Genomic DNA, 23,730 nt, shown 5'->3' on the forward strand with positions numbered 1-23,730 from the left:
GACAGGTCAATGAAAGTAATAAATTTATTCTAGCCCATACCAGAAGACATAGAGTAGTACCATAATGTGTGGAATACCACAAGTCTATGCTACTTTTGATTAGTACCACAACATGACAAATACCATGATTCTACTTTCTTAGTGATAAGTACCATTATGAGGGGCCGATGACCTGGATTTTGGACTCCTTTAGACCACAAGCATCATCGATTCAGGATTGTGCTTTAGAAGCGGTCCCTTGGTCAGTAATACTATTGTTTAACGTTTTTTTTTCTGGGAATGTGGGGCATTACGGGTCGGATCCACTGATTGTTTGAAATTTATATTCATCCATTCATTCTTCCTCATCATGTTGTAAATTCTGGTCAGTGGATGATTTTGGACTTTTAAATTGTCATTACATTTCGTCTCATTTTGTACCATTAGGGGCTGATGACCTAGATTTTAGGCCCCTTTAAACAACAAGCATCATCATCATACCGGGTGAGTTTACCATGCGGTTAGGTGCCCGCAGCTGTGAGCTTGCACCCGGGAGATAGTGGGTTTGAACCCCACTGTCGGCAGCCCTGAAGATGGTTTTCCATTTTTACACCAGGAAAATGCTGGGGCTGTACCTTAATTAAGGTCACGGCAAATTTGTTCCCTTTTTTGCTTTACGTCGCACCGACACAGATAGGTCTTATGGCGATGATGGGACAGGAAAGGTCTAGGAGTAGGAAGGAAGTGTCCGTGGCCTTAATTAAGGTACAGCCCCAGCATTTGACTGGTGTGAAAATGGGAAACCACGGAAAACCATCTTCAGGGCTGTCGATAGTGGGGTTCGAACCCACTATCTCCCGAATACTGGATACTGGCCGCACTTAAGCGACTGCAGCTATCGAGCTCGGTCAATTTGTTCCCACTCCTAGCCCTTTCCTATCCCATCGTCGGCACAAGACCTGTTTGTATCGGTGCGATGTAAAACAAATAGTAAAAAAAAAAAAAAAAAAAAAAACATCATCATCATCATGACTTTCTGCCGAATGTTTTGTAGCGACGGAGTGCACCTTCGGAACAAAACCACAATTTCATACTGCTGCCCTATTACCATATGTTCCCCTTGCAATGTGGTCCAAGGTATATAACATGATCAGTAATCTAGAAGTATAATCTGGGTGCAGATTGAGGCATATTGAGCCCTGAGAACTTGATAGCTGCAGCACCACCTCTTTGTTCTGCCTTAATCTGAACCAAGGGAAACCTGCTCTAATTGCAAAGTTGGATCCATGACAACACTAAGTGCCTATGAGTGTTACTGATAATTAAATATGAGATTCTTTTGCTGGAGATATTGACTGTTATTTTGCTAATCCTTCATTAGCACTATCCTGTCAAGTGTTATAAGAAGATATTGGAGCATAAAAGAATGCCTTTGCTCCACCATCTTCTGTTTTTTGATACCTCACTGCATGCTTGCAGAATATGGTATGAACAGTCCAGTTGGTGAATGAGTATATTGTCCCAAAAGTGGGTGATGGAAAGTAACAATGAAGGGCAAATTAAGCAGTATATAGAAAGACAGGAACATCAAAAGAAACTCATAGGATAAACACAGTGACAGGTCAGTTTGGGAAGAGGGAGAAGTAGAAAGGTAACAAAAGGAGAAGGACAATGGATCTTTTTTTTTTTTTTTTTTTTTGCAGTCCCTGACAAGCTCATTTCTACTTCCCAGCTTCATTGGGATGTGGTAGTGGTTATTATTGTTTTAAGAGGAAGTACAACTGGGCAGCCATCTTCATCAGGAGTACAGGCTTCAACACTCATTGAGGAGCCATTTTGACAGTCTTAGGACAAGAAAAAGGCTGATTACATTCATGAAATAGGAAGAGACAAAAAAACAAAAGTGATGAATACAGGTGGAAAAAGACTGGGAACACAGGACCAACACAAAAAGAGAATAGAAACCCAACAGGTTTATATAAGTAAATGGGCTGAGAAGATATGGGTGTAGAAAAACTAGGATTGATGCAGGGAGAAACAATCTGTTTGAAGACAGCAGTGTATGAAGATGTGGAGATTGTCCTTTCTCTTTTATGCTTACTTTCTACTTCTTCAAACACTGCCCTGTCATTGTGTTTGTTCTATTGTTTGTTCCTTTTGTTGTTTCTGTCTTTCTGTGTATGGCCTGTCCTAAAAGTACTGGAAGTGTTTTTACATTTACTGATTCATTATACTAAGTAGCTCAGAATTCTACTGGAGTAGTTACACAAAATTATATAAAAAGGAAAGAAAGAAAAAGACGTAAATGCTGAGCATTAAATTATTGTAAATTGAAATTAATATTCAATAAGTCTGGGAACCCTAATGCTTTTCTTTTCTGTTGATCAATGATAGCAGATATGAAAACTGTTTATATGAATGTTAACATTATACAGCTATCCCTTGTTATAAAATGATGGGCCTTCTTTTTCTAACCTCATCTGTGTTTCTCCTTATTCAGGAGCTTTGAGGTAAGATTTTAAATCTTCAGAACAGAATAAAAGATCCTCATTGTAATATGTACATTTACCCTGTTATTGATTCACTCCTTGTTTAACTTTAATTTTTCAACCTTTCCAGGGCATGTGGTAATTTTTGTTTTTAAGCCGTAGTGGAGTATGTGTTAGCTGTCCAACTGGAATTACCTAGGCATCCAGAGGTGAAAGAATTGTCCCTCACTCTGCTGGTTTTTAGTACACTCAACGACTTATTGAAATGCATATGGGAGGGAGTCTGCAGAAGATTTGGGGAAGTTGATGAATGGCATGGACAATCTTGGATAAGGAGTGCATTTATTGAAATGCATATGGGAGGAAGTCTGCAGAAGATTTTGAAAAGGAGTGCAGGATAAATAAATCCAAAACAAAAGTAATGGAATGAAGTCATGCAAAGTCAAGTGATGCAGAAAATGAAGCGTATGCACAGACGCCTATGTTACATTTTTGTGAAAATTGTTAATTATGGAACCAAGTTTTATGATGTGTCCTCGATCCGTATTTTCACTTAGTTTGAGCATATTGCAACAGTTGGCCTCCCCTAATCCAAAATTCTAAAGCAAAATATACTTTAAGAACCACGGAACAAAAGATTTAAGTTACATTCGCTTTCTGTGCAAGGTATGATGGCATTGTTATAAATTGAAAACAGCTGTATATGATTATTGCAATCAAGGTATTATTCTCATGTTTCCAGTTGTGAATTACAGTATTTAAGTTTATTTAATATTTCATAAACAAAATGGACATGCAATCAGAGGAGAATGTAATCATAATGTTAAGTTGTCACCAAGTGATCTGCTCAGAATAACAAAGAAATATAATAACTAGTGAGAAATGTTCAATCTTCGACTTGGTTCCTTTGTATTCAGATGATTTACAAATTATGAAGGAGAAAAAGAGTCTGCAAGATATGCTGAAATACCTAAAGGAGGCACACCATGTTTGTATTTAAAATTAAAAACAACATATTCTGTGCAGAAAAAAACGATGTTCATTCTTTATATTTAAAGCTACATACATTATTTTCAGATAGTAAATTATAAGTAGGTTGAAAACTTCTTTCTTATTCTTTCCTGTACATATTCATTAGTGTGTGCGAGAGTAACCATGCATGCTTCAATGCTGTGTTGGATATATGGAACAAACGTCCATGTTACAGCATACCACATAGGCCCGCTTTGCAGACAACATTCAACTTGATGACCATTTTTTCCACTATATAGAAAATGTTAACATAGATGTTTGTTCACTGTTATACTTCAAATATTAAATTAGGAAATGAAGTCGTAAAGGATGTAGATGAATATTGTTACTTGGGTAGTAGAATAACCAAGGATGACAGAAGTAAGGAGGACGAAATGCAGACTAGTGAGAAAAAAAAAATAAAGGAAAACCTTTCTTAAGAAAATAAATTTGCTCACTTTACACATAGAAGTGCATGTTGGAAAGATGGTTTTGAAGATATTTATGTAAAGTGTGACATTGAACTGACATGAAATATGGACTCTACAGAAAGGAAGAAAGAAAAATAATAGAAGCTTTTGAAATATGGTATTACAAAAGAATGCTGAGTATGAGATGGGTGGACTGGATCGCAGATGAAGAGATAATGAATTGAGTTGGTGAGAGAAGAACGAATTGGTGAAATTTAATTGGAAAATCAGAAGAAAAGAGAGAGATCTGTAGGACACATCTTAAGACACCTAGAATTTGCTCAGTTAATTTCTGAAAGAAGTGTTTGTGTAAGGGCAATAAAGGTATACCAAGGTATAAATACAACGAACAGTTTAGAATAGATGGAGGAAGTAATACAGTAGTTGCATAGAAATGAAAATATTAGCACAGAATATAGTGACATGAAGAACTGCATCATACCAGATGACCCAAACAACAACAACAACAACAACAACAACAACAACAACAACAACAACAACAACAACAACAACAACGACGACGACGACGACGACGACGACGACGACGACGACGACGACGACGACGACGACGACGACGACGACGACGACGACAACAACAACAACAACAACAACAACAACAACAACAACAACAACAACAACAACAACAACAACAACAACAACAACAACAACAACAACAACAACAACAACAACAACAACAACAACAACAACAACAACAACAACAACAACAACAACAACAACAACAACAACAACAACAACAACAACAACAAAGGGATTTTGTCTGGGAGTAAATACTGACCACTCCACAGTCATCTCCTGCACCAGAAGTTGAAGTGTATTGTTTTACCCTCCAAATGCCTTATTGATCAGTATACTAGAAGAAACACTTTACCTAATGGTGATGTATCCTAAAAGTCATCATTAGGGATGCGAATTTGCCTATTTTATTCCTGTGGAGTATAAAGTACATATTTAATGCCTTTTGACAGTCTTTTAAAAAAGCCAATCTTCTTCCAGTGCATTTTATCCTAGCTGGAGAAGTCGACAGAATTATTTTCTCGTTTTTCAACATCTGTTTACTCCACTAACAATAAGGAGAATTCTGGGAAGTCTCAAGTTAATTTTTATTTTTTTCGTAACTGAGGACTACGATCACATTTCATTGCAGCATTTATAGACCTATTTTGTTTTGTTGCAACGCTATACAGAGTGTAATGGTGAGGTATGGCCAAACTTACAGAACACATCCTCACACGTAGAAGATTTCTTTTTTTTGCTATGGGTTCAATGTTGCGTTAACACGTCAAAGGTTTTTGGTGGTGGAAGGATGAGAAAGGGCTGGGATTGGGGAGGTAGTGTCCTTGGCCTTAATTAAGGTACAGCCCCAATACTTGCCTGGTGTGAAAATGGGAAACTACAGAATACCATCTTCACGGCTGCCGATGGTGGACACAAAAAGAAGAAAACATATTATACGGACATGAATCCAGAAAAGCTTTATTTCCATGTCAGAACTAATTTTATACAGAGTACATTAATTATGAAAAAGCACAGGAACAGAACATACCAGCATACCAAATAAAATTCTTTCTTACAGGAAATATAAAAAATTCCCTACGTTAGCATTGATACACAATACCCACCATCAAAGGGATACATCAGCGTGTCTGGGATATTAACTAATTATAACTATTTTTTTTCATGCCTGTTTGGTTGCCTATTTTACACAATGTTGCCTAGTTACACCTATTTTGGCTATTTTTAATGCCTGCATGCCTGCCCATTTTAACTGTCTTTAGTCCCTGTAAATCCTGACCTTAATCATCGCTAGGGTTGCCACCTGTCCCGTATTTGAGGAAAAAATTTTGCGTCCCGTATTATGAACTGTTGTCTCTTAAAAACAAGCGTTTGTCTTTTTTTTTCTCTCTAAATATTTTAAAACCCGTATTTAATTTGAGCACCATTGAAGTTCAAAGTAGCTCTATTATTTTTTTCTCTATGGAGCCTCAGAAGAAGGAAATCTCATGATGTCTTGCCATTTTCTGCTAAAGCTGAGCATGCTGGGATATTTACCTCGTCTTCTGCCATGTACTTCCGTAGGTCTTCCATTCCAATTTCTGCCGCAATTGTTCATGCCGTTTGAGACTAAATCTACGTAAATTGTGAAGTTATCAAAGCTCATCGAAGACATCAGTGTTAAGATGTCAGATGCATTGTACTGTACTCTATGTACTTTTAAAAGGGTGGAAGTTAGTTTCTTTTATAAATTTCAATAATTATCTTATTCTGTTAATGAAACTAATTATAATCTAATTGAAATTGGCACTTAACATTTGATTTTCTAGTATTCATGAACTGTCCATTATTTTTGTGAAATTTTTAGTTGAATGTCCCTTATTTCTTACATAAAAAAGTGGCAACCCTATCATCACTATAATATGCAGTTTTTATCCATTTTTAAAGGAGTGTATATTTTTAACAAAAAGCTTTCATTAAATGTATTGTCCATTATTCTGGATCACTTTGGCTAATATCAGACAATCTCATAATGTCTTTCCTCCATTAGGTTGCATGCTTGCTCCCCGTAATACTCTTTTGATGAATTTTGACATTTAAAGAATAGAAATCTTTTCTCTTGAGAGAATTTTTTAGGGAATATACATAGATGGTAGTGTAGTCTATACAGGAGGAATCAGAAAATTCTACAAAAGGTCCACTACCTTCTGTATTGTGGTCACAGATGTGTGCAGCCTTGCAATCTATTAAAGAAATTATTTAAAATAGTTTACGTTGTGTCCACCGTGTCAATACACTTTTAATGATTGAAAATTATTTATTCTATCATACATGTTTCGGGAACAGTATGCATTTCCTTCATCAGTGAAATCAAATTCCTTGACCAAATTGATAATCTGGTTATGCAGCAGCTCATAAAAGACCACAACCCTGCAACTCCTCCAAATGTTTAACATGACTTTCTTGACATGAAGACCAGTCTTTGAGGATATCTGGAGAGTACCATGCTGTTTACACCATGATCTCTGGTTTACAGAGTTACAGTAAACATTTAATTTGATCATCATCATCATCATCATCATCATCGACCATCTTCAGTTGTGTTACGACCGTTCTACGACATCTTACCTTCTGCCATCTGTTCCATTCTACTGCTCGCTCGCCCAGCTGTTTACTGACTGGCTTGTTCTCCGGCACTGCTCTTGCTGCCTGGCTGTGACGTCACACCTACGTGATCTTCGTCGAGTAACTTCCCGAATCTCTTCACTTCATATATAAGCAAGCCATTCCTTCATTTCGACGGTCAGACATTTAGTGCATCTTAACTCAAGTGGAGAGAGCGAACTGTTCGCTGGCGTCTGTCCCATAGCGATGTTTTATTTCCTCTTCCTTTCTTTTCGTACTCACTCTGTCCCCTTTTTCTTTCCTTTATTCCGATATTGAGTAATGCAATTCTCTTTCCTCCCGATGAGTTTTAGCTCTCTTTCCTTCTTTCAGGTTTCAAATAAAGATTGTAAGAGTGGCCTTTAATTGGTATGGTGAAGCGTACTAATCCCCCCCTTTTATTGGAAGTCGTATAATCTATTAGGTACTAATTGGGTTTTCTCTTTTGAATACGGGTCTTCAGCTTTAGCTGAATAACTGGTATCCCCAAGAATTCTTAATCATTATTTGTCTCGATTGTATTCTGGTCGTCAAGTGGGCTGAGCCCTTATCATATGTTTGTATTTCCTATCCTTCAACTGATTTATATATTACCTGTTCTAGTCATTTATGCTTAAAATATAACTTGTTTTAAATTGATTCTTCACATTTTTATGTATCCTCTGTCCTCTCACTCCTTGCTTATTCTTTTTTTTTAACTCGGTACCTACCACGGACAGCCCTCTCGGTTAGCCCGCTAAGCTTCCGCTGCCTGTGTCGATTGGATAAAGCTAAGCCGGATATACTAATTTCTCTTGGTGTCGTCCCAGTTTATTGAGGTGTCGGGCATATGCCTTTCAGTGGTTTAACAAGTTTCCACCAGTGAAACAATATTTGCTCGCCTCAAGTGTTCAGCGGCCCTCATACTGACCCATTACGCCACAGTTGCCTGGGTGTGGTGTGCGAGCCCCCTCCATCTTTGTCTGTCCATGAACCGCCAAGCGTTCAGCGGCCCTCATACTGATCCATTACGCCACAGTTGCCTGGGTGTGGTGTGCGAGCCCCCTCCATCTTTGTCTGTTCATGAACCGCTGTTCTCTCATAATCTTCTCCCAATCTTGTCCTCTCTCATCGACATCTTTCTTCACCAGATCTGTCCATTTTCCTCTGGGTCGCCCACTGGTCTTTTTCCTTTTACTTCTGTTTCATATTCTCTTCTTGCAATACTGCTTGCACTCATTCTTCTTACATGACCAAACCACCTCATTCTTGCTTTCTGAATCCTCTGTAGTAGGGAGTCTCCTATTCCCACCTCCTCTTGGACTTTTTCATACCTGAACTTGTCCTTCCTGGTCTTCTGTATTATGGTGTGTAGGAACTTCATTTTTGCAGCTTGGAGTTTTGAGTTTTCTTGTCTCGTTAACGTGGTAGTTTCCAAGCTATACATGAGGTAGGTGTATAATATGATTTATATAATGTCATCTTTGCTTTCAATGATACATTTTTATCCCACAGCAGTTGTCTTACTTGGTAGTAAAATCGAGTTGCCTTCCTAATTCGACTGTCCACCTCATACTTTGCAAGGTTGTCTTTTGATATTATACTACCCAACTACTTAAACGTTGGAACACTGTCCAGTTTGGTGTCATTTATTCTGATTTGTGGTTTGTCATCTCCCCTCTGTAACTTCATCACCACCATCTTAGCCTTGTTGATATTTAAATCATACCTCTTAAACTCTTGACTCCATTTCTGCAACTTTTTCTCCACATCATTTTCGGTTTCACCCCAGATCACCATGATGTCTGCAAAGATGAAAGCTTGCAAGTCCTGCTGCTCCTTCCTTTTTAGAGCCTTTATTATGGCATCCATCACAATGATAAACAAGAGGGGTGACAGAACACTGCCTTGCTGTACTCCTCTCTTCGTTTGAAACCATTTAGACAGCTTGCAACCCACTTGCACACAACTTCTGGTTTTATCATACACCATCTTCACTTCATGAACTGCCAGCTCTTTTATGCATTTCCAGGTATGCTCCCTTGGTACACTATCATAAGCCTTTTCGATGTCTGAGAATAGTAGAAAAAATTGTTTCCCTTTTTCCCAGTGCATGTCCATTAACAGCATGATGGCAAAGATAAGGTTTGTAGTTGTTCTTCCAGGCCTAAAACCATATTGTTCCTCTTCCAATAAAGCTCTACAATTCCTCTTAATCTACTCTCTATGATTTTTTCCAGAAGTTTTAGACCATGTGAGAGCAGAGTAATTCCACGGTAGTTGATGCATTTCCGTCTACTCCCCTTCTTGAAAAGAGGTACGATTATACCCTTCTTTCAGTCTTCTGGGATAGTGTTTTCCTGCCATACTGTGTTAAGGTGTCTATATAACCACTGGACTGCTGGAGTTCCTGCACCGAACTCGATAGCTGCAGTCGCTTAAGTGCGGCCAGTATCCAGTATTCAGGAGATAGTTGGTTCAAACCCATGGAACCTCCACTGTGGGCAGCCCTGAAGATGGTTTTCCGTGGTTTCCCATTTTCACAACAGGCAAATGCTGGGGCTGTACTTTAATTAAAGCCACGGCTGCTCCCTTCCCATTCCTAGCCCTTTCCTGTCTCATCGCTGCCATAAGACCTATCTGTGTTGGTGCGACATAAAGCAACTTTAAAAAAAAAAGGAGTTCCGCTGCTTGCAACATATCTGTATTTAACTCATCTGCTCCAACTGCTTTTCCTTTCATCATACTTTTCATGGACTTTTCTATCTCCAGCCATGTGATTGCGGGTTCTCTGCTTCTACTTTCCTCGTTACTACTACAGGGTTCCTCACTGTCTGATGTAGTGCTCGCTACTTCATTTAAGAGATTATCAAAAAAGGTCTTAAATTAATTCCTGATTTCATCTTCTTCTCGCACTAAGGTTCTGTTGTCCCCTTCTATTGCCTTTATATCCTCTTGTTCACACCTGTTCTTGACTACCCTGTACAATAATTTCCTATTTCCTCTGCGGTCTAATTCCAATTTATCCACAAACTCATTCCATGCTTTTTCCTTCTCTTCTCTTACTACCCTCTTAACTATGAGTTTCTTTGTTCTATAAAGTTCCTGTAGTCTATTAACTCCTTGGCTTACTTGGTCTTGGATAGTTTTTTGTTTTTCTTTATCTAGCACTTTTTTGGCTTGGTTTCTTGCTTTAATGGCTGTTTTGACTTTGTCGTTCCACTTGTTGACTTGGTCGATCCTGTTAACCCACAGAGTTCTTTAGCTTCTCCCACAAATGTATCTTTAAAAATTATCCACTCGTCCTCTACTGTTGTTGTTTCTCCCCGTGGTAGGTTTTGTTGTATTCTATTCTGATATTCTTCCTTGTTGTTGTCTCCAGTAATTATGTTCTTGAGAAGAGATTGATCTTCATTTCTTTTATAGAGTTGATTACACACAAATAAAACAGCTGGCGCTTACACTTTGGTACAGTTGATGAACTTGATGAAGCCTGAAGATTTCCTTGGACAGTTACTTGTAGTAATAATAATAATGATAATGTTAATAATAATATGTTGAATGATGTGCATAACCTCGTTTGGTATGGTGTAGATAATCCACCACAATCATTATTGTAGCCATGTTCGTTGTTGCAGGTCATCTGGATCAAGCTCAAACTCAGTGTTCCTGAACTGGCCATGTCACAACACAATATTGATTACTTCCTGTGTCCTGTACATACTGCAGAACTTATCAGCTGCTTGGATAAATTTCTTCCCTTTCCAGAAATAATTCATTTTTAATTATGCTGAAATTGCTCAATAGGTTTACCATTTTCTTCCAACTACATGCCCTACTGCACGTCATGTCCTACCTTAAGCAATCGTCTATGTTAAATGATATGAGAATTAAAACTTAATATTACTGTTATGTACCTGGATTATATATGTTTAAAATACAATGTTCTTGAACCAACATAAAATATATTTACAAAATATTTTATTGATGTACTAAACGCATCTCAGAAGAACTAATACACTTAACCAATGTGAAGGTGCATGGATAGTTTAAACATCAGAAGTTGCCTTTGAATGTTTCTTGCAGGTTCATAAAAATATTTTTTAAATATTCATTAATCAGATAGGTACTTATTTCATGATTTTTAAAAATATTTCTAACTTTAGGCAAAATTATTTTGATCTATAATACTTCCTTTCAAATTTTTGTACAGGGATGTATTGATTTGTTTTTACTGGTTCAGAATTCCTATGAAAGAAATATTCTACACTTTCAATACATAATTATAAGCTCACTGGACAAAAAATTAGTCACCTTAGTGCGCACGCACAGATGGATCGTTAAGCCTATACAGATGGCGCAGCGAATGAGTCCCATGCTCACCCACACGCGCACTGCCTCAACGTGAATGTAAGGCAGTAGCGATCAGTCAGACATTGATGTTTCATGTGGACAGTATACATCAACATGGGTAAATGCAAGGATGTGACAAAGTGGCAAAAGGGGGCAATCGTGTTTGACCGTGCCCATGGCCATATGGTGCGTGAAGTTGCTGGATTTGTTGGTGTTTCACAGCGAATGGTTCATCATGTCTGCAAACGGTAGTTTACTACGTGTGGCCATGAAACACGACGTCAGAATTCTGGTGGGGAAAAAATCCTGACTGAGAGAGACCGGAGACGCGTTTCACGGCTTGTGAATCAAAATTGCTTCGAAACCCAACATGAATTGCTGCAGTCAGTGAATGAAGGTCCATCCCAACTTGTTAGTGAGAGATCATTGTGACGGGAAATGCATGCAATGAACATTTGGAGTTGGTTACCTCGCAAGAGGCCATTGCTCACACGGGCACATAAAGCTGCGCATCTTCAGTGGGCTAGAGATCATTGAATGTGGACAGTAGCTGACTGGTGGAATGTAATGTGGCCTGACGAATCATATTTTTGCCTGCATTCCAATGACGCACGTTGTCAAGTGCACCCAAAGCCAAATGAAGCATTTCATCCTGAATGTGTGCAAGGTCAGCTTCAAGCCGGATGTGGGTCTGTGATAATTTTTGGGGTGTTTTTCGTATCATGGAAAGGGCCTGCTTACTGTGGTGACTACTAACATGAACCAGCATGTTTATTTAAACATTCTGGATGATCAGGTGTTGCCTTTCAGTCAACATCTGCGTGATGAGTATGCTATTGAGACCCTGATTTTTCAAGATGACAACAGCAATATTCATCAGGCTGAATGCATATGTGACTTGTTTTATGAACACTCCCCCACCCTATTATATCTCAATTGGTCAGCAAAATCACCTGGCTTGAATCCCATTGAACATCTGTGGGATACGTTGGAAAAGCAGGTAAAACGCCGACATCAGCATCCCCGTAATTTGGTAGAATTGCACAATCAAATTCTCAGCGAGTGGATTAACTTGGATGTGACATACCTGCTTGACCTTGTGGACTCACTTATTAACCGAATCCAGGCAGTTATCAATTCCAGAGATGGAATTACATGGTCTTAAATGATACTTGTAATGATTTCTCCAGGGGGTGACTAATTTTTTGTCTGGTGAGTTTATTATGAAGTAAATGGATAAAGAACCCTCAATAATTAACAAAAGTCTGGACAAATGCTTCACAGCTTCATAGAATCCTCTTTACTCAGACTTCCTCTATCAGAAGTTATCAGTTTGATGAAAACCTAATGGGAAGAAGCAGCTTGTAGCTGTGGCCTATCAAGCTCTTATTTATTATCTGGAGGAAAATGTATTTGGTAACCTGTCACAGGATAATGTCATTTGGTTAACGAAAATTTGTCTGATATTTTTATTATTCTGAGACATGAGTCAGTCCAGCTTTTATAACAAGGGTAGCTGTTCTTGTTTTGTGATCATCATGTCATCCAAATATCTGTGAAAATAAACTGAAATCAGATAGGTGGGAGTACTTTCCCTGAGAATTTTTTTTGAGATAAAAGAAGTTATTTCATTTTCCATGATTTAGCAAAAATATTGTATCATATTATAGCTTTGGTAAATTTGTTGACTATATTCATTATGGATGTTTATGATTGCACATGTAGGTTGTACCGTTATGGTCAGAGTTTTATGCACGAGACATTTGAGTCAGAAGCTGATGACCAGCATCCAAATCGGCCTCCAATCATCCTGTGGGACAGAACTGAAATCTGGAAAAACTTTCCGGAGATCTCCTACAATGAAGTGATTGGGAGTGACGAAGGTCTGCGAACATGGCTAGAAATGTTCTACCAGTATGGCATTGCTATCATGAGAAATGTACCTCCTGTTCAGGTAAATTATTCCCCAGCTTTTGTGTTATTTTTATTTTTACTTCTGTCTGTCTGATTGTTCTTGATAGGATTATATGCATGCAACTGCTCAGTAAAGGGCCAGGTGAGCTCCAGCATTTCAAAGTGATTCTTCATTGATCCCTTCTGCCTTTCATCATCATGCTGATTATTTTTTTCTTTACTTAATCTAAAAGTATTTCTATAGTGAATAAGTTTGATGATCCCAGTAGTCAGAGCAATAACTATCATCACTCTGAAACTTACTAAATATTTGTATTATGAATGTCTCTATGTTCATAATTTCATTCTATCGGAATGAAAATAGAATGTTGGAAACACAATGCATTCTATTCTGATCTTCTTCAGAAAAAGTTATCCATTAATTGTTATTCAAAGTGATTTTACTGTACAAGAGGAAAAGTTGGGGGAATTGAGTGTTAAAAAGCAAATACAGTATGCTGAATACATTGTATGTGTGAATTGTATTTGATGGTGGAATATAAATTAATGAGGTAGAATTACTACAAAACTGATAGATTCAGCTGTAGAAGCTAAAAGGAACAGAAGGAGGACAAGGCAACAATTAGTTATACTTTGTTGATTATAAGATAAAACATAGCTGATTATTGAGATGTTTAGTTCACACATGAAGACTACAGGCTATACAAAATGTGCAATCACCAAAAAATGAATGAGTTTATGATATTGTATAAGTTCTCAGAAACAATTGAACCTATAGATACAACATTTGTATCCACAGAGCTTGTATCTACATGGGGGGTGAATTATATTATTATGATGATAATTGAAATTAAGTATGATAAAATATTCAATCCAAGTAGGCTAACATACAATACCATGCACTCATTCTTTTTATGAGCAACTGTACAAAAGTTTTCAGTGGAAGATAATAAGTAGTAATGTGTCATCTAATGAAAAATTAGCGATATTTTTACTCTTTTGACTGATGTTTTAAGGCCTTCATTGCTAATCATGGTGTATAATCTGAAGTAATTAAAAGAGAAAGGCTGTGTCAGAAAGGGATAAGAATATACAAATCAGAAACATTTGCTTCAACCTGAAATAACACACAGAGAACCATCAACCTTGTGAGGTCTTCAGCAACGTGAAACACCTGGCAAGGGAATTCAAAGAAGCTGGTAAACTGCAACTAAAATAAGGAGAAGAAAACCAAGGTGAAAGTGTTTATGAAAGTTCTTATGTAAGGGAGATCCAGAATGTAATCCTAGAAACTCTTGAGAAACCTCAGTCTTGAGGTGCTGGTGTTGATTAGTGTTTTAAGAGGAAGTACAACTGGACAAACATCCTCTCTTAACACTAATCAGAAAGGAAATAGGAAGTTTGAAATTATCAGAAAAATAAATAAAAGGGCCATAAAGGGTGTGTAAATGAAAGACTCTCTAGACCTGGCAAACCTAACACCAATGGGGTTGGAAGAGTTGATGAAGGTAGATCAGGTAGGAAAGATTAAAATAAGGAACCTGGCACAAGTTAGCGGAAACAATTTCAGTCTCATGGTCAGCAACTCACGCTTCCAAGATGAGAGCTTCTTTCAGTCGCCTCTTATGATAGGCAGGGATGCATTCTACAACTCCACCCACAGGTGGATTGAAATCTTGAGGTCAGAGGTAGAAAAGGCTATCGGATACAGTACTCGCAGTAAGGCAAGTCTCCCATTATGGTCAAGATCATTGCTGAAATCTTAATAAATAATAATGTTATTTGCTTTACGTCCCACTAACTACTTTTACGGGTTTTTGGAGACGCCGAGGTGCGAGAACTTAGTCCCGCAGGAGTAAATCTACCGACACGAGGCTGACGTATTTGAGCCCCTTCAAATACCATCGGACTGAGCCAGGATCAAACCTGCCATGTTGCGGTTAGAAGGCCAGCGCTTCACCGTCTGAGCCACTCAGCCCGGTGCTGAAATCCTAAAGGCCATGGGCAAGACAGGAGCGAATGTGCTGCTCAGTATTTTTAAGAAGGTGTGAGCCATGGGGAAATGGTCAGATGAGAGGGGCAAGTCCATGTTCTTCCCATTTTCAAGAAAGTCTGATATTATCCCTCTTGCTAGCAAGATCCTTCTCCATGTTATCAACAAAAGACTTTACTGCAGCCACAAATAGTGAAAATATTTCATGTCAGGCACAAGGAAATAAATTCTGAACATCTGATGGATCATGGAATGCCTCTGAGTTCAGTTGACCGATGTTCCTAGACTTTCTAGGCTACAGAAAGGCACTGGCCTATGTATAGTAGACGTGGAGTGCTTTATGGTACCTAGCAATTCCAGATCACAGCTAATTGATGCACTTTACACTAATAACAGACCCAGGGTATTGATCAGCAAAACTCACTCAGACACCTTCAAGACTGAGGCGTGAGTCTTGAAGAGCTATGTCTTGCTGTAAATCATCTACTCTGCAGAACATCACGAGCAAGATTTTGTATGGCTAGGAAGACCCTTTCAGAGACAGCGACAGGGAAGGTATCAGGAACCTGAGGCATGCCAACCTTATCGACATAGCATCAACTAATCATTATGGTCTTACTTAATAAAGTGAACACGAATAGTGGCCTCAAGACCAAGAAAGGAAGATGAAAGTCATGATCGTAGACAGGACGAACAAGAACCCACCACACGTAATGAGAGCAGCTGTATTTGACGTTCTAGAGAGATTCGTCTTACTGGGAACCTTAATCTCAGACAACAGAGGCTACTCAGACAAGATAAGAAAACACCTTACAATGACCCGCAAGGCAATTGCCAAACCTGCGAAGATATGGAAGGACAGCAACATCACAAAACTCAAGCTGGTCATTGTGCTGATATTCATGATTGACACATACACTGCTGAGATGGAAGTGCTGTAAATGTGGGCTAACCATTGTGTCCTGTGAATATCTTGGAGGGGCCGATGACCTTCGATGTTAGGCCCCTTAAAACAACAAGCATCATCATCATCATCATCATCATCGAATATCTTGGATGGAACATCTAACCAATGTTTTGGTTCCTGAGGAGCCCTGAGTCATGTTCAGGCTCTTGAATAACATCAACCAAGCCATATTTCAAATTGAAAAGAAGTCATGGAGAAGGAAGAAGGTAGAAGGAAAGGTGCCAGGAAAGGACGGAGAAAAATAATTCAAAAGAAAATCTCTGAAAATTAAGATATTTACTGGAATCTTGGAGTCATATATTCAACAGACATATTTTTATATACATAATTTTCAGCATGGTCATCATAGTAAATTAAAATATAGTTCCTTTAGTTCTTAGAAAATTTTCTTAACTGACTTTCTGATAAGATACTACACATCATTCTTTTTTTTAAATAATCATACTGCATTCACTATAAAATTCAGATGTATGTATGTTGCACCCTCAGCGTGAAGGCTGATCATATTCCCAATAGTTCCACAATCAGTTAGCGTAGAAAACCTAGGCATCATTGAAGAGGAATACTTGGGAAATGAGGAGCGAGGTAGTTTCCCGTTGCCTTCCTTACCACGCTAGAAGTTGCTATTATAATGAAGATCATTCTGAAATTAATCATTAACATTTCTTAAAAATCAGAATTCATCTGTATAATATAGCCAAGTGCATAATTAAAATCTACAGACAATGAATTGAGATATTGTGACATCTTTAGCTTTGGTCTTTTGAATACAGACACTTGTTACAAAATGACTAACAAGGATATTTTATTTTGGCAATGTGCTGTTGTTGAATTCCTTGTTAAGATGAAGTTCCTGCTGCCAAAATTGATGGCTGACCTCAGTGTGCATATGTAGATTTGTGCAAGTGAGCTAACAATATTAAGAGATGAGAGAAACATTTCAAAGATGTACAGTAAATGCTTGTGTCCAAGATCAGGCTGGTAATGGTTTCCTTTGAACTGCATGCGCTGAGAAACAACATACAAACAGCTGATAACATCATTAAAGATGATAGATGTGTCACTGTGGGTGGAGTGGTAACAAAACTTGCAGTAGAAAGTAGTGAAATGCAGGAAATGATTGTAAGCTTAGGTTATTGAGAAGTTTGTAACTGCTGGGTCACACTCTTATTGGTGGAAGACTGCAAAGTTCAGAGAAAAACCATCACTTAGTTCTTTGTTAGAGGTATTGAAACAGAGATTATTTTTTTAAATTGAGTTTTGGTTTCATCATGATGAACCAGAATCAAAACATAGTATGGAATGACTCCAGCAAAATTTGCCAACAAAATAGAAAGCAAATGCAGTGTAGTTATGGGCTCTGTCTTCTGGAATACGAGGGCTATTTTTTTTTTTTCAAGGTCCGATTGGTCGCGACAGTCAAGCGCCCGCGAATATATGATGAACCGCTGCGCAGATGTGTTGCGTAACGTCTCTGAAATGACCGTTATGTGCCTCACCTCAGTTTCGTCAGTAGTGAACGTGCAGCGCGCTCGTAAAGATGGCTACAACGATCGCTTCGCCCGCCAAGTGTGAAGTGCGTGGTGTAATTCGATTTCTTCAGGCTGAGGGGTGCAATGCAGCCGAAATTCATCGCCGAATAAGTCGTGTGTATGGTGAAACGTGCATGAGCGACAGCAAAGTGCGACAATGGTGCAGGAACTTTACAGCAGGGCGTACAGACGTCCATGATGCAGGCGGCCAGGGAAGGAAGCGTGTGTCAACCGATGATCTTGTTCAGCGTGCAGATCAGGCAATTCGAGAAAATCGTCGGTTCACAATTTCTGTGTTGAGTGCTTCGTTTCCTGAAATTTCCAGGTCAGCTCTCTACACAATTGTGAGTGAGACACTTCAGTACCGCAAACTTTGTGCGAGATGGGTTCCGAAGATGCTGTTTGACCGTCACAAGACACAGCGAATGGGCGCCGCTTTAGCGTTTCTCCAGCGCTACCATGATGAAGGACCGGATTTTTTGAACAAAATTGTCACAGGGGACGAGACATGGGTTCATTTTGAAACGGAAGAAACAAAAGAGCAATCCAAACAGTGGATGCATTCGCACTCCCCGAGTAAGCCAAAGAAATTCAAGCGAACATTCTCCAACAGAAAGTGTGTGGCTACTGAGTTCTGGGACCAGAAAGGAGTTCTGTTGGTGGAATTCATGGAAAGTGGTTCCACCATCACTGCAGCCGCATACTGTGCGACTATTCAACGTCTACGACGGGCAATTCAGAATAAGCAGAGAGGGATGTTGTCATCAGGCATTGTCCTCCTCCATGACAATGCTCGGCCGCACACTGCAGCTGCCACCACGAACCTCCTGCAGCGTTTCCAGTGGGACGTTTTCGATCACCCAGCATACAGTCCGGACCTGGCTCCATCAGATTTTCACCTCTTTGCTCACATGAAACGGTGGCTAGGAGGACAGCATTCTGACACCGACGAGGCGCTGCAGACCGGCGTACAAAGATGGTTACAAGCACAGGTGGCGACGTTCTATCAAGAGGGCATTGACAAGTTGGTACCACGCTACGACAAATGTCTTAATCTGCGAGGCGACTATGTTGAAAAATAGCTGTGATGTATCAGTAAGTGTTACTAATAGAAAAGTGTCAAATTTGTACTGCTGTTTCATTTCGTGACCAATCGGACCTTGAAAAAAAAATAGCCCTCGTACAATGGAGTCCATTCTGATTGAATTTCTTGAATCTTAAAAAGCACTTTACAAGCTCTGTCATACATTGCTTAATAAAATCCTGGAAAAGATTGTCCTTGAACATGATAAGCAGAATATTCTGAGCTGTCAGTGGAGAAATTATCAAGGGAAATATTGTTAATTTTCAAGTTCTTTGAAATCATGTAAGAAAAAACTAGATAAACAAATGATAGGAATCTAACACCTGGGGAACAGTCCTAAATGCAAATCAATGATGCTTGATTGATTAATTGACGATATTGCTCAGTTCTTCAAAGAGAAATTTGGGAAAATGGAGATAACACCCTGTGCCTACCATCTTTGTAAAGAAAATGATGCAAGTTCAATGTTACAAAATGACGGAGGACATACAGAAAATAATACATCATTGTCTATGGCCTACTGAAGCAGAGTTCTACTGCAAGGATATTTCAAGCTTGAAAAATGGTGGAGAAAATGTGTGCAAAGAAAGAAGATAATGTTGAAAAGTGAAAAAAGTTCTGCAGATTAAGGTGGTGTATGTGGTTTTTCAATAACAACAATTCCTCGTTCATGAAGAATAATTTCTCAATAGTTTCAATACATCCCTTGTAGTATGCTTACTGAAAAGCATACATTATTCAATACCTACTACATGCAACATTTTTACACTCTTCATCACAGGTCCGTCTCTCATACCTCAACTACTCTCATGTTGTCAGAGTGAAGGATGAGACAGACAGACAGGTCTATGAAAGTAGCAAACTGTTTTAGTCCATATGAGAAGACATAGTACACAGTAAATACTACATCTCACCAAAGTTGGATCAAAAGTTGATGTCCCTACCAAACTATTCCCATTTTCTTCTGCTTTCTCTGTCTTCTGACAAGTGTGAGGAAGCTCTGCTATCATACTGATACCCTCAGCTGTCGTCGTAAGTATGTACGATGCTGAGATAAAATAATTATACTGTAATAGTTGATATATAGCTTAAGCATACAAGTGGTAGAAGCAGCAGCACGATATTATAATATAATAATAATAATAATAATAATAATAATAATAATAATAATAATAATAATAATAATAATAATAATAATAATAATCTGTACCGGGCGGTACACCTCCGCGCCGCTAATTCAAACATTGCGCCAGTTGAAACTCCTCTACTGGAGGAAGCTTGAACTTTAACTTCCACATTAATGCTAAGATTTCTCAGAAGATGTCATTACTATAAATTTTGAAGAGTTCTGAACTGTGTCCTTTTCGATTTATTTTTGTTTTCTCTGTAGTAAGAAGTGTGAACATTCTCTTCTAGATGGCACTACTTAAGAACTACAATTGTGCACCCTAGTGCGAAGTGAAGGAACTTTTTTTTTGAAGAAATCTAGTATGTATAAGTTTGCTCTTTGTTAAATTTCTTTCAGTCATTGTTTGAGTTGGCAATGTTAATCCTTTCGTTCCGCCAGTTTTGAATTTAGCCAATCCCGAATTTCTTTAATTAATTTTTGACCAATCTGGTGTATCTTCTCCAACTTGGATATGTTGCTTGACCCTAGCCAGTAAAGTTGGAGGAGGGTGTGGGTTCTCATTCATGAAACGTCTCGAATTTTCCGCGAGGGTATATAAACTGCTGTTTTTCTGGTCTCGGGGCCACTTCAGTAACATCTCTCAAAGTGTAATTATGTAGCAGGGGGCGGGAAGCGCCTCTTTTGTCGGGCAGCAGTTCATCAATAAGGTAATGGCCTTTTACTAACTTCTTTTCTTGCTAGCTCAGCAGTTTAACTCTCAAGGCAGGTTCGAAGCCTTTACCATGTAACTTTCCTCTAAAATGTAAAAGACACTTGGTATCAATTCTATCTCTTTAAACTACAAATTGGGATAGAGAGTGCTTAACCCTCTCGAGCTCCCAATCCTATTGTTTTGAGGTGACCTTATTTTCAAAACCGTTTCTTCCCTTCCTAATGTAATATAAATCATTTTCTTATATAAGTCACCTCTTTAGTATGGGATTAGCCCTTGCATAAGCGGCCTAGTGCCAAATAGGTTTTAAAGAAATGTATTAGGAGTGCAGTTTCGCCTCCTCTCAAGTTGGTATTTTGGAGGCCATGTAATTGTCCTGTTTCTTTATGGAATAGGCCTCAGTAGGTTGGGTATTTGTACCCCTGTTTTCATGTGCTTGGAGGTCAGCTTGAAGGTGGAGTTTGGTGTGGCCTTCGATAGGCTTGAACTTTGAGAGCGGGTTGCTCTTTCTTAAAGTTGGTTTCTGTGTGCCTCAAGTAGGCTTAACTGGGTAATTGGGAGAAAATGCTCCTTGGTATGATTGGGGTTTTCTGCCCCTTTGTTGAACCTGGGGTATAAGTAAAGTGGGGCTGATTGCTCAAGAATTGTGAATCTGGGGCTCGAAGCCCAAAATCCATTAATAAACTGTAATTGTACTTTCTTAACTTGTGGATATACAAATGAGTTCCTGTTATACTTGTTATTTCTTGATCTTGAAAAGAAAATATAACCTTGTAAAATTTTAAATTAACTTTAATTTCGTAAGTTGAGACCTCTTCATCCCAGCACCTTCTTTCACCCCTGCTGATCCACCAAACCATGGTAATAATAATAATAATAATAATAATAATAATAATAATAATAATAATAATAATAATAATAATAATAATAATAATAATAATTTACGGCAGAATTTGCGCAGTGAGAAGGAATTAGACCAAGAGAAAATGACAGGAACAAGAAAAATCTCAAACTTAACAGAGTAAATAAGGTATATATTTAACAAATAATAAAATAGTAAACATTTCTCAACAAGTTTAATAAATCACAGACAAGAGTTTGCTAGACAGTGAAATATATAGAGGAAACTTCAGAAGACAAGGAAAATGTGCCACATTTACAATATAGATATTTAGAAATACATCAAAAACCGTATGAATAAGTATTAAGCGTACAATGAAGAGTAATAAAAGTCGAAATAAAGGAAGCAACCTGAAAGAAGATGCGAAAAGAAGGGAAAGGGGAAAGGAAGTAGGGATCGAAACTGGGGAAGGGATTCTCTTTGCCGGGTGTAGGTACGATGCAGAATGTGTTGTTGTTGTTGTTGTTATTATTATTGTTATTGTTATTATTATCATTATTATTGTTATTATTATTATTATTATTATTATTATTATTATTATTATTATTATTATTATTATTATTATTATTATTATTATTATTATTATTATTATTATTATTATTATTATTATTATTATAGTTGTTGTTGTTGTTGTTGTTGTTGCAAAAAGTAGCATTAGTCCAAGGAACCAGATAATCTGATATTCAAAATTCCATTGTCCATAGTACAGTTCGTGGTTGAAAAGTTTTAGTAGAAATAATGTCTTGCATATATTATTTTGATGCCATAATAAGCTGGCGAAAGTAAAGTTCAACTGGGGCAGATGGCCCAATGAAGAATTTAATGTCAAAATAACATTATGATAAATCTTGCTCACCAGATAACCTGAAGAAGTAACAGTCCAGATGGTAATGACAATATAGAACGTAGTACAGTTGTTTGGGTGCTCCACCACTCTGAAACGAAGGCAGACTCAATTTTTAGAGCGGTGGAGAGAGATTATATAGCAGTACAGAAACTTCGAGAAGAATAGAGAAGTTGAAAGCCAGCATATTCCATTAACGCCATCATCACGTGTCAATAGCGGTAAGCACAAGCACACACACAGGCGGAGAAGGCGGTGCGTGGAGAAGAAGATGACGTCAGAGTCACGTGATGAACAGAGTAGGCAGACGACAGGTGAGCATAGCAGAAGAGTGAGTGAAGCAGCGGCGGTGTAATCGGAGAAAAACAGCATGCTAAGGTAGGAAATATACGTAGCATTAGCGGAGATCGTAACACAAGCTACAGAAATCAAACACACAACAGTCAAAAGAAACATGAAGATTTCCTTATTCTGTTAAGAGATAAAAACCTCCTTATGAATCATAGACCTTGTTTGATCTCAAAGGAATGCTTGTGTGTTTGTACTTGTGATATATTACCTCATAAAAACAGCAATTCAAATAAGTAGGGCACTTAATGTGGTGCTGGAAAGATCAGTGATTGACATCCCCATTGTGACAATGCCATTTTGCCTTTGCTATCTCTGTCTTGAAGCAGCTTTAGCTTAACCCTGCAGTGGTCGCACACAATTCTATGTTGCAGAAGGTCGCGCGGCGTCTGACAGGCGCCATTTTGTTTCTGAGGCATTTGTGCCATCCCAAGTTTCCAATAAGGATTTAAATTAATTTCAGGACATTTTGAAAGGATGGATATAAATCAGTGAATCTAATTTACTGATACAAAAGCAACTAACGATGGAAATTAGGAAAAGTAGTAGGAACCTAAAACCTCTCTCTGGCATAACTACGTGGCACAGTTATACTCACGTATTTTCGCTAGTGCATATGTCCTCAGTGTTTGTGTGGTTATCTTTCCTTGCAGCACATAAGTACAGTATGCCAATTAGGGCCTTTAATTTACATGTTGGTAAACTGAGCGTCCCTTTATCTGTCATAGTTCGCTTGAACCTCTTCAGTTTTTCACTTTTTGCACTCCACTATCGTAGAAAGTATTGTCTAATCAAATAATAGTTCCCAGCATTCTTTAGTAGTTTTAACAAGCTTTGCAACACCTTTC

At 38.3% G+C, this 23,730-nt stretch overlaps 1 protein-coding gene across 2 annotated transcripts in view; it reads left to right on the forward strand.

Moving 5' to 3' along the window:
• The window catches only part of LOC136866453 (gamma-butyrobetaine dioxygenase), a 287,824-nt gene that overhangs the window by 187,721 nt on the left and 76,373 nt on the right, over positions 1-23,730 (forward strand). For both annotated transcript variants that reach the window (XM_067143410.2, XM_067143411.2), the window contains exon 5: positions 13,184-13,412. In XM_067143410.2, the coding sequence (XP_066999511.1) occupies positions 13,184-13,412 (229 nt within the window). The remainder of the gene's footprint in view (positions 1-13,183; positions 13,413-23,730) is intronic.

Source organism: Anabrus simplex, chromosome 3 (assembly GCF_040414725.1).
Source record: "Anabrus simplex isolate iqAnaSimp1 chromosome 3, ASM4041472v1, whole genome shotgun sequence".
NCBI classification, from domain to species: Eukaryota; Metazoa; Arthropoda; class Insecta; order Orthoptera; family Tettigoniidae; genus Anabrus; species Anabrus simplex.